Source organism: Salvelinus alpinus, chromosome 18 (genome assembly GCF_045679555.1).
Source record: "Salvelinus alpinus chromosome 18, SLU_Salpinus.1, whole genome shotgun sequence".
Taxonomy (NCBI): Eukaryota; Metazoa; Chordata; class Actinopteri; order Salmoniformes; family Salmonidae; genus Salvelinus; species Salvelinus alpinus.
In genome coordinates this window covers 27,828,667-27,843,352 of record NC_092103.1, presented here as the reverse complement: position 1 = coordinate 27,843,352, position 14,686 = coordinate 27,828,667, and the positions used below count along the sequence as shown (strand labels likewise).

The 14,686-nt window shown below is 43.5% G+C and overlaps 1 protein-coding gene across 2 annotated transcripts; it reads left to right on the top strand.

Moving 5' to 3' along the window:
• The first annotated feature begins 1,600 nt into the window (after positions 1 to 1,600).
• Positions 1,601 to 14,674, top strand: wdr41 (WD repeat domain 41). 2 transcript variants are annotated; one of them, XM_071350874.1, is made up of 14 exons: positions 1,601 to 1,877; positions 2,027 to 2,101; positions 2,358 to 2,473; positions 3,569 to 3,617; positions 3,825 to 3,953; positions 4,079 to 4,141; positions 8,690 to 8,801; positions 9,065 to 9,127; positions 9,233 to 9,337; positions 12,338 to 12,522; positions 12,681 to 12,802; positions 13,007 to 13,092; positions 13,905 to 14,038; positions 14,146 to 14,674. In XM_071350874.1, the coding sequence occupies exons 2-14, from the start codon at positions 2,054 to 2,056 to the stop codon at positions 14,284 to 14,286; spliced, it is 1,353 nt and encodes a 450-aa protein (XP_071206975.1). In that variant the 5' UTR covers positions 1,601 to 1,877; positions 2,027 to 2,053; the 3' UTR covers positions 14,287 to 14,674. The 2 variants fall into 2 exon arrangements, with proteins under 2 accessions (XP_071206975.1, XP_071206976.1); XM_071350875.1 differs by having other exon boundaries at positions 1,666 to 1,877; positions 3,103 to 3,617.
• The last annotated feature ends 12 nt before the right edge of the window (positions 14,675 to 14,686 follow it).

Genomic DNA, 14,686 nt, shown 5'->3' with positions numbered 1-14,686 from the left:
AGGTAGAGGGGAAGGTAGAAGGGTAGAGGTGGAGGTAGAATGGTAGAGGAAGAGGTAGACAGGGAGAGGGGGAGGTAGAAGGGTAGAGGGGGAGGTAGAAGGGTAGAAGTGGAGGTAGAAGGGTAGAGGAAGACAGGGAGAGGGGGAGGTAGAAGGGTAGAGGGGGAGGTAGAGGGGAAGGTAGAAGGGTAGAGGGGAAGGTAAAAGGGTAGAAGTGGAGGTAGAAGGGTAGAGGAAGACAGGGAGAGGGGGAGGTAGAGGGAGAGAGGGGGATGTAGAAGCGTAGAGAGGGAGGTAGAAAGGGAGAGGGGGAGGTAGATGGGGAAGGTAGAAGCGTAGAGGTGGAGGTAGAAGGGTAGAGGGGGAGGTAGAGGTGGAGGTAGAAGGGTAGAGGAAGAGGTAGACAGGGAGAGGGGGAGGTAGAGGGGGGGGTAGATGGGGAGAGGTAGATGGGGAAAGTAGAAGCGTAGAGGTGGAGGTAGAAGGGTAGAGGGGGAGGTAGATGGGGAAGATAGAAGCGTAGAGAGGGAAGTAGAAGGGGAGAGGGGGGTAGAAGGGGAGGTAGAAGCATAGAGGTGGAGGTAGAAGGGTAGAGGAAGAGGTAGACAGGGAGAGGGGGAGGTAGAGGGGGAGAGGGGGATGTAGACGGGGAGAGGGGGAGGCAGACGGAGAGAGGGGGAGGTAGAGGGGGAGATGGGGAGGCAGACGGAGAGAGGGGGAGGTAGACGGGAGAGGGAGAGGTAGACAGGGAGAGGGGGAGGTAGATAGGGAGAGGGGGAGGTAGATAGGGAGAGCAGGAATATAGACACAGCTAGAGCACAGCAGAGCCAGCAGTCACAGAGGGAGAGATGAGGAAAGAGGGAGAGAGGGAAGGTAGAGAGCGTATAAAGAGGGAGATAGAGGGTAGAGGAGGAGAGGGCCAGGGGGAGATTTGGGCCAGTGGTTGTCATGCTATGGTAATCTACAAATACTACTGAGTCACATTAACACTATCACAGAGAAAATAATAAGAGACTAATAGTGCAGTCTTTGACAGTGTTGTTTTTAGTTCAATGTCCAGAGAGGCACAATATTTTGAATGAGATGAATAAACACATTCTGTGTTTTCTATTTCAAGACAGATTTACCTGTCTAAACACTGCATGGGTAAATAGCAAGGCAAACATGTTGGTTCAGCCATAATTCCCCAAACGCTTTCAGTATCTGTTTCCACTGAAGGATGTGCTTCTCTCCAGAGCTTCGAGTTGTTGTACACTGCCATCTAGTTGTCACAGATGATTGTGTAATTCCAAGGTAACAAACAGACTAGCTATATGGTGCATATACATGTTATAAAATGTTATTTCATTTTTAAAATTCCTCCCATATCGATTATTTTATAGCGTGGAAAGGGTCGAGAAAATAAGTGATGTATATCTCTGCACAAATTATTGTAAGAATTATGGCCAGTACAAGACCACATTTGCTTAGAGATACCGTAGAGAATGGTTGTCAACCAGGTAACTATAGCATTAACATCACACAAAACAGTTAGCCAGCTACTACCTCGTCAGACCCCTGAGGTAATAAGGATAAGGAACAGGCAGAACAATAATATCAGTTTGTCGACAGGTCTTTGCGAAGTTGCGTTTCCGTTTTTCACGTTTTCATTAATGTGTCCATTCTGCGCTTCCGTAGTTAGCTACTGTCACATGAATGTTTTGTTGCGAAAGCTCAGCTTGACAGTTTCATGTCAAATTTCACGGGTCTTGGTTTGCCAGCTGGATCTCAAGTGGCAGATTTCCCTACTAAATAACAACGAGATATCCCCGACAGCTATTTTAAAGGCGTCAAGACGACCGTGATCTGGGAACGTCTCACGCCAAATGATTGTTAAGGCAAGATATAATCACATTCTCTGCTTGCTAACCTGAATTAGCTTGTCAGAATTGTTTACATGCAGAGGTCAGCTGTTTGTCATCAACAACAGCAATTGCATATTGTGCCATGGTGCAACTTCTGACATCTGTCTTCTCCTTGTCATCAGAATCTCCTGCATAGCCATTAGCCAGTCATGCTGCGATGGATACTCGGTGGTCGGGAAGCACAGGGGTCTGTCGAGGTAATAGCTGGCTAACTGTTTTGTGTGACGTTAATGCTATAGTTACCTGGTTGACAACCATTCTCTACGGTATCTCTAAGCAAATGTGGTCTTGTACTGGCCATAATTCTTACAATAATTTGTGCAGAGATATACATCATTTATTTTCTCGATCCTTTCCACGCTTTTCTCACCTTCTCTTATGTGATTGAATTCACTGAGTGGCTTTTCAACCTGCTGTCTCTCCTCGTCTCATTTTTATCCCTTATGTGTGCAGAAAAACCCTGTGCTATTCATTGGGGAGGAACAGCCCAAAAACTGGTTCACTGAACTGCAGGTGCTAAAAGGACATTTTGACATTGTTCGATTTCTGGTGCAGATTGATGACTTCAGGTAAGCACCTCTCCTCTCTCTCTCTCTCTCTCTGCCTCTCTGCCTCTGCTCTCTACCATCTGCTGGACTCTATCTCTCAGTGTGATTGACAGCAGATCCTCTCCAAAGCAAACGTACAGAGCGTGACAAGAGCTTAATCATCACCACTGCTGGACTGTGTGTGTGTGTGTGTGTGTGTGTGTGTGTGTGTGTGTGTATGATCTTCTCCTCAACAAATCTTTACTGGGTTGTGTGTATTTTATACTGTATGTGTGCGGTTACTCTATAGTTTACCCCTTTTCTTAATCCCCGCCTCCTACACACCTGCTACCCCACCTGCTCTTCCACCCCCCACTGACCACTGAATACATAGTTAACAGCCTTCACAGGTAATGCATTGCTTGGTGGAAGCATGCTGCGTGCTACTATGGTACAGTGGGTTTGCATAAGTGGTCTCATAAGTGCTTTCTAGCTGATCTGAGCTGTGTGTGTGTGTGTGTGTGTGTGTGTGTGTGTGTGTGTGTGTGTGTGTGTGTGTGTGTGTGTGTGTGTGTGTGTGTGTGTGTGTGTGGAGTTGGGTGGGTCCGGCAGAGCTTCACGCCTCGTCTACCTCAGTAATGACCCCCTCCTCTGGGCCTCGTCCTCTCCAGACAGGCCAGCAGCCGAGGGCAGGGGCCGGAACATTCTCACCAGATTGCTTTTCAAGTCCCAAAATGTATCCTTTTCCAGCCCTCGTTTGCTGGAAAGACAGTTCCTTTTCTCTTCTTTCTTCTATCTCATCCTTTACTCTTTCTGATCCTCTCATCCTGTAGGTTGGTTGTAGATGGGTATGGGTCAGAGGTCAGGGGAAGGAGCTAAGCCTGAGGACAGGTGTTTTTAAGATCCCAGGGGAGTTAGTGGATATTGTGGACAGTAGCTTACTCTCTGTTTCACTGAAACACATCCTTCTGGTTCAGTCATTTGGAGTTGATACATGTTTTTTCTCATCATAACTGAAGAGTATTAGGTAATTATCACCATCATGCTTTGTTTTTAGCTGTGCTTTTAGGTGAATAGCAGGACTGTAAACAGGACCAGTGTTTTGTCATGTCATAAGTAGACATTGTTGTTTCCCAGGTTTGCGTCTGCAGGAGACGATGGTCTGGTGTTGGTGTGGAACGTTGAGGTGAGCCATTTGTCTGGGAGGGGAGATCGAGGGGGGATGTAGGAACATATAAACATCCAACGGCTTTGAGCAATAGCTGGGTAGACTATTTGAAACGATAAAGCAAGAATAAAGGGTAGTAGTGTTTTAGTAACACCAATAGGTGGCAGTGTTGTGAATATATTTTGAATAATATGAATTGTTGTGTGTTTGTGTGTGTGTTCTCAGACAGGAGAGAGGCTGCTGGAACTAAGGGGTCACTCCCAGCAGATAACGGCCATGACAGCCTACACACACACCAGTGGAGAGAACACACACACCTCCCTCATCACAGCTTCCTCGGACCGCACCCTCAGTGTATCTTTACACACACACACACACACACACACACACACACACACACACACACACACACACACACACACACACACACACACACACGTAAAACCCTGTTGTTGTGTTTCCTGAGTGTTGTGGTTCAGCTGTGGGACCCAGAGACAGGCAACAGGGTTCAGACCGTCTCAGACCTCCAGTCCTCTGTCAAGGTATGTTCATCTGCTTTTCATCTGTTGGCAACACCTCATTTTACCCAACTGTTTCCACTTTAAAGAATGCAACTCGTTACCATATGTTACCTAGTGCTGTGTGCTTTTTCAAGTTAAGTTTTTATTGTCATGTGCACAAGTACAGTGAAATGCCTTTCTTGCTTGCTCTTTCGCAACAATGCAGTAGTACATATTAGTAGTACTATAAAACAGTCAAGTAGAACTAAAACACACAAGAAATAGAAGTAAGAAGAACAAGAGAAGTAAGCAAGCTATATACAGGGTCAGTTCCAGGGTCAGTGCCAATAGCATATTTACATTGTGCAGGGATCCTGGATCGATAGAGGTAGATATGTATAAGGGTAAGGTAACTAGGCATCAGGATATATGATAAACAGAGTAGCAGCAGTGTATATGATGATTGCATATGAGTGTGTGTGTGTATGAGCAAATGAAGTGTGTGAGTGTGAGTGTGTTGGAGCGTGTAGAATGTACATAGAGAAAGTGCAAAAAAAATTGAAAGGTCAATGTAGATAGTCCGTGTAGCCATTTTGTTAGCTGTTTAGCACTCTTATGGCTTGGGGATAGAAGCTATATTTGTTACTGAGTCCCAATGAAAGTCATTTGAATTTTTTTATTTTACCTTTATTTAACTAGGCAAGTCAGTTAAGAACAAATTCTTATTTTCAATGACGGCTTAGGAACAGTGGGTTAACTGCCTTGTTCAGGGGCAGAACGACAGATGTTTACCTTGTCAGCTCGGGGATTTGATCTTGCAACCTTTCGGTTACAAGTCCAACGCTCTAACCACTAGGCTACCTGCCGCCCCACGTAATGTCTTATGTAATTACCTTTAACATGTAGTGTCTAAAATATCTTGTAATTTCAGTCATTTCAAAAGAAAGTGATGAACGTTTTGTTGCTCAAATATTTTTTTATTGAACACATACAAGAAACAAAATAAGATATACAGAACAAGTAACAGAAAGCAGAGGGCAGATGCCACCCCCCATAATTTGGTAGAGGGAACTTCCTTCCTTTTCCAAAACAACAAGATATTTTTTTGTTGCCGAAATGAGACTAAGAGATTAGTTGTTTTTGGGGCTTGGTTAATCTGTTTAGGGTTTCTGACACTCCCAGGATGATCAGAAGCGGGTCTGGGTCAATTAAAGTCTCCAGAACCTCAGAGAGGATCCTAAAAATTACACACCAATAACCATGCAAGTTAGAGCATAGGGCACAGCAGTGGAATAGTGTACCCTCCGCAGCATGACATTTATCACACAGGGGAGGTATCAGGAAATATTCTATGCAGTTTAGTTTTGGAATAGGGTAATCTATGCAAGATCTTGAATTGTGTAAGACAATGTCTGGAGGTAATGGAGCAGGTGTGGATATACTCCCAGCTATCTTCCCAGTCTGCTCCAGAAATGTCAGGACCTAGCTCTTCCTCCCATTTTTCCTTAATGGCATCTGTAGAAGGTGTGCTAACAGATTGAAAAGTGTCATATAGACGAGATATCAGTTTGTCTGAGGTGGGACACATTTTCATGGATCCGTCCAACATGGAAGGTTTAGCATTTCCAAATGTAGGAAGATGTTTTCTAACAAAGTCTCTAATCTGTAGGGATCTGAAAAAGTTACTTCTGGGAAGATTATAGGTTTCCCTCAGCAAATCAAAGGAGGCAAAGGTCCCTTCTATATAAAAATCCTCTATGGTATCGATCCCTAGTTCTCCCCATCGCTCAAAGGTGTTATTAAGGTTAGAGGGGACAAAGGACGCATTCTTCGCAGTAGGGAGCAGAAATATTGGTACAAGGTCAAAATGGAACTTAGTTTGCTTCAGATACGGACTGTGCTATGTATAATAGGATTGTTACCATAATGTGACATCTCCAAATTGACGGGACAAAATCACAGCGTCAATAGAAAAAGGGCGGCTATCCTCACGCTCCATACTAAGCCAGCTGCGTCATCCAGACAAAACATAAGAGCACAGAGGTTAGCTGACCAATAGTAAAATATAACATTTGGGGGAGACAGTCCTTCCATCTTGGACTTCCAGAGGTGTTTTTACCACTCCTGTGTGTTTTATAATCCCAGATGAATGGATTGATAATTGAGTCCAGTTGTTTATGAAAGGATTTAGGTATGAATACCGGGATGTTCTGGAATAGGTAAAGCAGTTGTGGGAGGAAGACCATTTTAATGGCATTAATTCTTCCGAGCAGGGAAATTAAATTGGAAGAGTTCTCCAAAATTGTACGTTTGCAGTTGTCAAAAAAATGATATATATTTTTGTACCCTTAAGTGTGTACATTGCTGTATTTATATGTGGGATATTATTTTTCAACAAGAGAAGTTCATGAAGTGTGCGTCTTTAAATGTTCATTTGGGAGGGGGTTCAAGTATTAATTGAAATATTTGCAATTTCTTTTTTATTTTATTTCACCTTTATTTAACCAGGTAGGCTAGTTGAGAACAAGTTCTCATTTACAACTGCGACCTGGCCAAGATAAATCAAAGCAGTGCAACAAAAACAACAACACAGAGTTAGACATTGGATAAACAAGCATACAGTCAATAACACAATAGAAAAAACAAAGTCTAAATACAGTGTGTGCAAATGGCGTGAGGAGGTAGGCAATAAATAGGCCATAGTAACGACGTAATTACAATTTAGAAAATTAACACTGGAGTGATAGATGTGCAGATGATAATGTGCAAGTAGAAATACTGGTGTGCAAAAGAGCAAAAAGTAAATAAAAACAATATGGGGATGAGGTATGTAGATTGGATGGGCTATTTAGGTAAAAGGTGACTGGGGGTGGGGTATATGCAACAATGGTAGAATGGTAATTAGTCTCCATAGGTTGATAATGACACCCTTCTCCAAGTGATTCTATTGTTTAGGTGGAGATATACAGTGGGGCAAAAAAGTATTTAGTCAGCCACCAATTGTGCAAGTTCTCCCACTTAAAAAGATGAGAGAGGCCTGTAAAAAAAAATCCAGAAAATCACATTGTAGGATTTTTAATGAATTTATTTGCAAATTATGGTGGAAAATAAGTATTTGGTCACCTACAAACAAGCAAGATTTCTGGCTCTCACAGACCTGTAACTTCTTCTTTAAGAGGCTCCTCTGTCCTCCACTCGTTACCTGTATTAATGGCACCTGTTTGAACTTGTTATCAGTATAAAAGACACCTGTCCACAACCTCAAACAGTCACACTCTAAACTCCACTATGGCCAAGACCAAAGAGCTGTCAAAGGACACCAGAAACAAAATTGTAGACCTGCACCAGGCTGGGAAGACTGAATCTGCAATAGGTAAGCAGCTTGGTTTGAAGAAATCAACTGTGGGAGCAATTATTAGGAAATGGAAGACATACAAGACCACTGATAATCTCCCTCGATCTGGGGCTCCACGCAAGATCTCACCCCATGGGGTCAAAATGATCACAAGAACGGTGAGCAAAAATCCCAGAACCACACGGGGGGACCTAGTGAATGACCTGCAGAGAGCTGGGACCAAAGTAACAAAGCCTACCATCAGTAACACACTACGCCGCCAGGGACTCAGATCCTGCAGTGCCAGACGTGTCCCCCTGCTTAAGCCAGTACATGTCCAGGCCCGTCTGAAGTTTGCTAGAGAGCATTTGGATGATCCAGAAGAAGATTGGGAGAATGTCATATGGTCAGATGAAACCAAAATAGAACTTTTTGGTAAAAGCTCAACTCGTTGTGTTTGGAGGACAAAGAATGCTGAGTTGCATCCAAAGAACACCATACCTACTGTGAAGCATGGGGGTGGAAACATCATGCTTTGGGGCTGTTTTTCTGCAAAGGGACCAGGACGACTGATCCGTGTAAAGGAAAGAATGAATGGGGCCATGTATCGTGAGATTTTGAGTGAAAACCTCCTTCCATCAGCAAGGGCATTGAAGATGAAACGTGGCTGGGTCTTTCAGCATGACAATGATCCCAAACACACCGCCCGGGCAACGAAGGAGTGGCTTCGTAAGAAGCATTTCAAGGTCCTGGAGTGGCCTAGCCAGTCTCCAGATCTCAACCCCATAGAAAATCTTTGGAGGGAGTTGAAAGTCCGTGTCGCCCAGCAACAACCCCAAAACATCACTGCTCTAGAGGAGATCTGCATGGAGGAATGGGCCAAAATACCAGCAACAGTGTGTGAAAACCTTGTGAAGACTTACAGAAAACGTTTGACCTCTGTCATTGCCAACAAAGGGTATATAACAAAGTATTGAGATAAACTTTTGTTATTGACCAAATACTTATTTTCCACCATAATTTGCAAATAAATTCATAAAAAATCATACAATGTGATTTTCTGGATTTTTTCCCCCTCATTTTGTCTGTCATAGTTGAAGTGTACCTATGATGAAAATTACAGGCCTCTCTCATCTTTTTAAGTGGGAGAACTTGCACAATTGGTGACTGACTAAATACTTTTTTGCCCCACTGTAAGCGTGTGTGGGTGTGGGTGGGTGGGTATGTGTGTACTCTTATCGTTCTATCTCTGCTAGTGTCTGCTGGTGTTGGAGCGGTTGTGTGTGTGGGTGTCGGGAGGAAATGAGTTGTGTGTGTGGAACAGAGACTTCCAGCTGCAGTGTCAGAGCCAGCACCACGACGACACAGGTAATAACACAGAGATCATATTAGGATACATTCATTCATAATGCACTATTCACACATTACCCTCATGGTACACACAGAGAAACCAGGATTACGGTTCAGTTGCCACAAAAGGGAGGAAACATTTTTAAAGGAAGGGAGTACTGTCTGATCTTGTCCATTTAGCCCCACCTTTTCACTCCATTTGATAAAAGGCTTACTGTCGCTTACTGTCGATTACTGTCGATTACTGTCGATTCAATGTTAGTCTTGTGTTGCGTCTCAAGGAATCAGTGCCACGGTGGAGTTGCCTAAGAACTGTATAGCAGCAGCTATGGACAAAGAGATAGGTGAGTAGTACTAGTAACCATGGTTGTAGTCCTGTATTCTTTATGAACCTTTGCGTTGTATCTGTTTTGAACTAAGGTAAACACCCTCTCCCTCCCTCTGTGTAGTGATTTTCAGGCTGACCATGTCCACAGGGTCCCAGTTGTCTGTGGCAGAGGTCAGACGTCTATCTGACCACCAGGACAGCATCCACGCTCTCATCAACATCAATGGTCAGCCTTTATCTCTTCATCAATTCAATTCAATTCAATTCAAGGGGCTTTATTGGCATGGGAAACATGTGTTAACATTGCCAAAGCAAGTGAGGTAGATAATACACAAAAGTGAAATAAACAATACAAATTAACAGTAAACATTACACATACAGAAGTTTCAAAACAAGAAAGACATTACAAATGTCATATTATATATATACAGTGTTGTAACAATGTACAAATGGTTAAAGCACACAAGTTAAAATAAATAAGCATAAATATGGGTTGTATTTACAATGGTGTTTGTTCTTCACTGGTTGCCCTTTTCTTGTGGCAACAGGTCACAAATCTTGCTGCTGTGATGGCACACTGTGGAATTTCACCCAGTAGATATGGGAGTTTATCAAAATTGGATTTGTTTTCAAATTCTTTGTGGATCTGTGTAATCTGAGGGAAATATGTCTCTCTAATATGGTCATACATTGGGCAGGAGGTTAGGAAGTGCAGCTCAGTTTCCACCTCATTTTGTGGGCAGTGAGCACATAGCCTGTCTTCTCTTGAGAGCCATGTCTGCCTACGGCGGCCTTTCTCAATAGCAAGGCTATGCTCACTGAGTCTGTACATAGTCAAAGCTTTCCTTAAGTTTGGGTCAGTCACAGTGGTCAGGTATTCTGCCACTGTGTACTCTCTGTTTAGGGCCAAATAGCATTCTAGTTTGCTCTGTTTTTTTGTTAATTCTTTCCAATGTGTCAAGTAATTATCTTTTTGTTTTCTCATGATTTGGTTGGGTCTAATTGTGCTGTTGTCCTGGGGCTCTGTGGGGTGTGTTTGTGTTTGTGAACAGAGCCCTAGGACCAGCTTGCTTAGGGGACTCTTCTCCAGGTTCATCTCTCTGTAGGTGATGGCTTTGTTATGGAAGGTTTGGGAATCGCTTCCTTTTAGGTGGTTGTAGAATTTAACGGCTCTTTTCTGGATTTTGATAATTAGTGGGTATCGGCCTAATTCTGCTCTGCATGCATTATTTGGTGTTCTACGTTGTACACGGAGGATATTTTTGCAGAATTCTGCATGCAGAGTCTCAATTTGGTGTTTGTCCCATTTTGTGAAATCTTGGTTGGTGAGCGGACCCCAGACCTCACAACCATAAAGGGCAATGGGCTCTATGACTGATTCAAGTATTTTTAGCCAGATCCTAATTGGTATGTTGAAATTTATGTTCCTTTTGATGGCATAGAATGCCCTTCTTGCCTTGTCTCTCAGATCGTTCACAGCTCTGTGGAAGCTACCTGTGGTGCTGATGTTTAGGCCGAGGTATGTATAGTTTTTTGTGTGCTCTAGGGCAACGGTGTCTAGATGGAATTTGTGGTCCTGGCGACTGGACCTTTTTTGGAACACCATTATTTTGGTCTTACTGAGATTTACTGTCAGGGCCCAGGTCTGACAGAATCTGTGCAGAAGATCTAGGTGCTGTTGTAGGCCCTCCTTGGTTGGTGACAGAAGCACCAGATCATCAGCAAACAGTAGACATTTGACTTCGGATTCTAGTAGGGTGAGACCGGGTGCTGCAGACTGTTCTAATGCTCGCGCCAATTCATTGATATATATGTTGAAGAGGGTGGGGCTTAAGCTGCATCCCTGTCTCACCCCACGACCCTGTGAGAAGAAATGTGTGTGTCTTTTGCCAATTTTAACCGCACACTTGTTGTTTGTGTACATGGATTTTATAATGTCGTATGTTTTACCCCCAACACCACTTTCCATCAATTTGTATAGCAGACCCTCATGCCAAATTGAGTCGAAGGCTTTTTTGAAATCAACAAAGCATGAGAAGACTTTGCCTTTGTTTTGGTTTGTTTGGTTGTCAATTAGGGTGTGTAGGGTGAATACATGGTCTGTTGTACGGTAATTTGGTAAAAAGCCAATTTGACATTTGCTCAGTACATTGTTTTCATTGAGGAAATGTACGAGTCTGCTGTTAATGATAATGCAGAGTATTTTCCCAAGGTTACTGTTGACGCATATTCCACGGTAGTTATTGGGGTCAAATTTGTCTCCACTTTTGTGGATTGGGGTGATCAGTCCTTGGTTCCAAATATTGGGGAAGATGCCAGAGCTAAGGACGATGTTAAAGAGTTTTAATATAGCCAATTGGAATTTGTTGTCTGTATATTTGATCATTTCATTAAGGATACCATCAACACCACAGGCCTTTTTGGGTTGGAGGGTTTTTATTTTGTCCTGTAACTCATTCAAGGTAATTGGAGAATCCAGTGGGTTCTGGTAGTCTTTAATAGTTGATTCTAGGATTTGTATTTGATCATGTATATGTTTTTGCTCTTTATTCTTTGTTATAGAGCCAATATTGAGTTGCACCCCTCTCCCTCCCTCTTGCCTTCAGAAAAACCTCAATTCATCAGGGTATGGACTCTACAAAGTGTCAAAAGTGTTCCACAGGGATGCTGGCCCATTTTGACTCCAATGCTTCCCACAGTTGTGTCAAGTTGGCTGGATGTCCTTTGGGTGGAGGACCATTCTTGATACACACATGAAACTGTTGAGCATGACAAATACAGCAGCGCTGCAGTTCTTGATACACTCAAAGCGGTGTTCTTGGCACCTACCACCATACCCTGTTCAAAGGCACTTAAATATTTTGTCTTGGTCATTCACCCTCTGAATGACACACATACACAATCCATGTCTCAAGGCTTAGAAATCCTTCTTTAACCTGTCTCCTCCCCTTCATCTACACTGATTGAAGAGACATCAATAAGGGATCATAGCTTTTTCCTGGATTCACCTGGTCAGTCTTCAGTATGTCTTGGAAAGAGCAGGTGTCCTTAATGCTTTGTACAGTGTATATTTCAGGTTGACATGGTTTAACTTAAACTGAAGCTAAACCTTGACCGGGCAGTCTGGGATTTGAATTTCTGAGGTTCTAATTCACAAATTCTAACTCTATGGTATCTTCCTCCTTCCCCTCTTCCTCCTACTCCTCCTCTACCTCTTCTTTTTCAGATGGCCTATTTGCCAGTGGGTCCCATGTTGGCGAGCTGATCCTGTGGGACGCTGTTGATTGGACGATTATGGCCTATGAGCACATCCTGTGGGAGGAGTCTCAGACCGACACCCAGGCTGAGATCCGATTGGCCGCTCCGAAACCCAGTGAGATGTCCATCCAACAGCTGACATCCGATGGAGAGGTGAGTACCCAAAGTGTTTTGACATGGTGAGCTTATTTTAGCTTGAAAGTCAGTGTTGTTAATCAAGTCAAGTCAACTGGTATTTAAAGTGCATTATCACAAGGTCTCAATACACTACAAATGAATGATCTAATCTTTTATCATCTCTTTCTCCCTAGCTGATGGTGGCTGCAGTGGGCAGTGGTCTGTATGTGTACAGCGTCATCACTAAGAGTGTTGTGGCCTACAGGAAGACAGCCCACGACTCCAACATACTACACACCATGCTGCTGCCTGATGGGTAATCAAATCACACCTGCTCTTATTAAGAGACCCACTGTTTGCTGTTCCCAAGCTCTTTATCTCAGCCACAACAATGTTATCAAACATAATGGTCTTTATCAGGTTTCACACGTCACCTGTGTCGTTCTCTCTTCTGTAAGGTACATGTGTGTCACACTGCAGTGTTTTTATAGATTTCTTATAGTGTGTGTGTGTGTTGCAGGGGGCTGATGTCGTGCTCCGAGGATGGCAGTGTGAGGATTTGGGAGATGCAGGACCTCCTGTTACCTGCAGAACCAGCCTCTGCAGGTGAGTCGTACACACACACACACACACACACACACACACACACACACACACACACACACACACACACACACACACACACACACACACACACACACACACACACACACACAGAGAGACGCAGAGCAGTCAGTGTAGTGGTGGGATCAGAGGAGGGCTTGGCTAGACAGACTATGGCAGTGATGTCACTAGCCTAGGCTAGCGTCTATACTAATCCTACACAGCTGCCTTTGGCTTTGAAGTGGATTGGAGCGCTCCTCTGAGTCTGTGTAGCTGTGGTCCTTTCTCTCTTTCCCTTTCTCTGTCTCTTTATTTTTTCTCTCTCTCTTTCTTGTTCTGTTCATCCATCACTTCACCACAGCTCAGAGCTCAGAGTCTGTCAGTGTGATGCCTCCTTCTTGAAGCACTGTCATCAGTCAGCGAACACACACACTCAGCCAAATCACATTTCCTGAGTTGGTTTTTCTTTTTGCACTTCCACTATAATTTATAAGGAAGGGAAAATATACATTTTGGTCTTTTGGGATTTTTATTGCCTTTTTATTGTCCATATTAAGATAAATGTTTTCATGTGAAAAAATGTGACAAGCCCCTAGGGGCAGGCGGTCTACAGTCACGTCTTATTGGATGGTTGTGGAATGTTTCTCATCCCAGAGCTGTGCCCACTGCTTGACGTCTCGTGGTGATGACGTCGTGGCTGATAGAGTCCATGTGCCAAACCTGTCTGGTTGCCGAGTCCATCTGAAAAGTCACAGCATCAGCTTTCTATTAAAATCTCTCTCTGTCTCTCTCTTCTCTCTGTCTCCATCCTCCAGGGTTCTTTGGGATGTGGACTTTCGGCAGGTCCAATAAGCAGGCGGGGCCTCCGGTGAAGAAGGTTCTTGAACTCCCCAGTCTCAGAACATTGGAACTGACGGGCGACCTGATTGGACACTCAGGGGCCGTGCAGGTATGATGTCACGTAATAATCAACGGACAACATTTAGACAAATATCCTATTTATACATGTTACCATTTCTGTGTATTTGTGTGTTTTTGCTTGTGTGTCCTCTCCAGATGTTTGTGAGTTTTGGGGAGAAGGGTCTGGTAACATGTTCTACAGACCACCTGCTGATTGCATGGAAGAACAGAGAGAGAGAGTCTCACCTCCGCAGTCTCGCCCTCTTCAGAAAACTGGAGGACAACGGGGGGCTCTGACCCCCCCCACCTGTCAGTCATTAACACAATTATTTCTGATTTTACAGACACTTTCTACTGGAAGTCAAGGTTTTAAAGTATTTGTTTCTAGGTGTTGTTATTTCACTGTCTCTGAGGTTCATGGATGTGTCTATATATATATGTACAATGTGATGGATATTTCTTTAACATGTTTGTTGGTTCAGTGATTTTACAACGTGTGAAATTCTGTGTGTTTCAAGTCTTCAATTTTAATCTGATGTTCTTATATATGCCTGTCTTCAAGTTGGTCACACATTTATTTGCCAAATGTCTGTATGGTTATTTGAACTATTTTTACCCCACAGTTGCTTGTTTTTTAAAGCCTAAAAATAATGTCACAAATTAAAGATACAACTGGTCACAAACACCATATTGCAGG

Bases quoted from the DNA above. Each gene is read 5' to 3' on its own strand.
- wdr41 (XM_071350874.1), top strand. From the start codon at position 2,054: ATGCTGCGATGGATACTCGGTGGTCGGGAAGCACAGGGGTCTGTCGAG. The intron at 9,338-12,337 runs GTCAGCCTTTAT...CTTCTTTTTCAG, and splicing joins CGCTCTCATCAACATCAATG to ATGGCCTATTTGCCAGTGGG. The intron at 12,523-12,680 runs GTGAGTACCCAA...CTTTCTCCCTAG, and splicing joins AGCTGACATCCGATGGAGAG to CTGATGGTGGCTGCAGTGGG.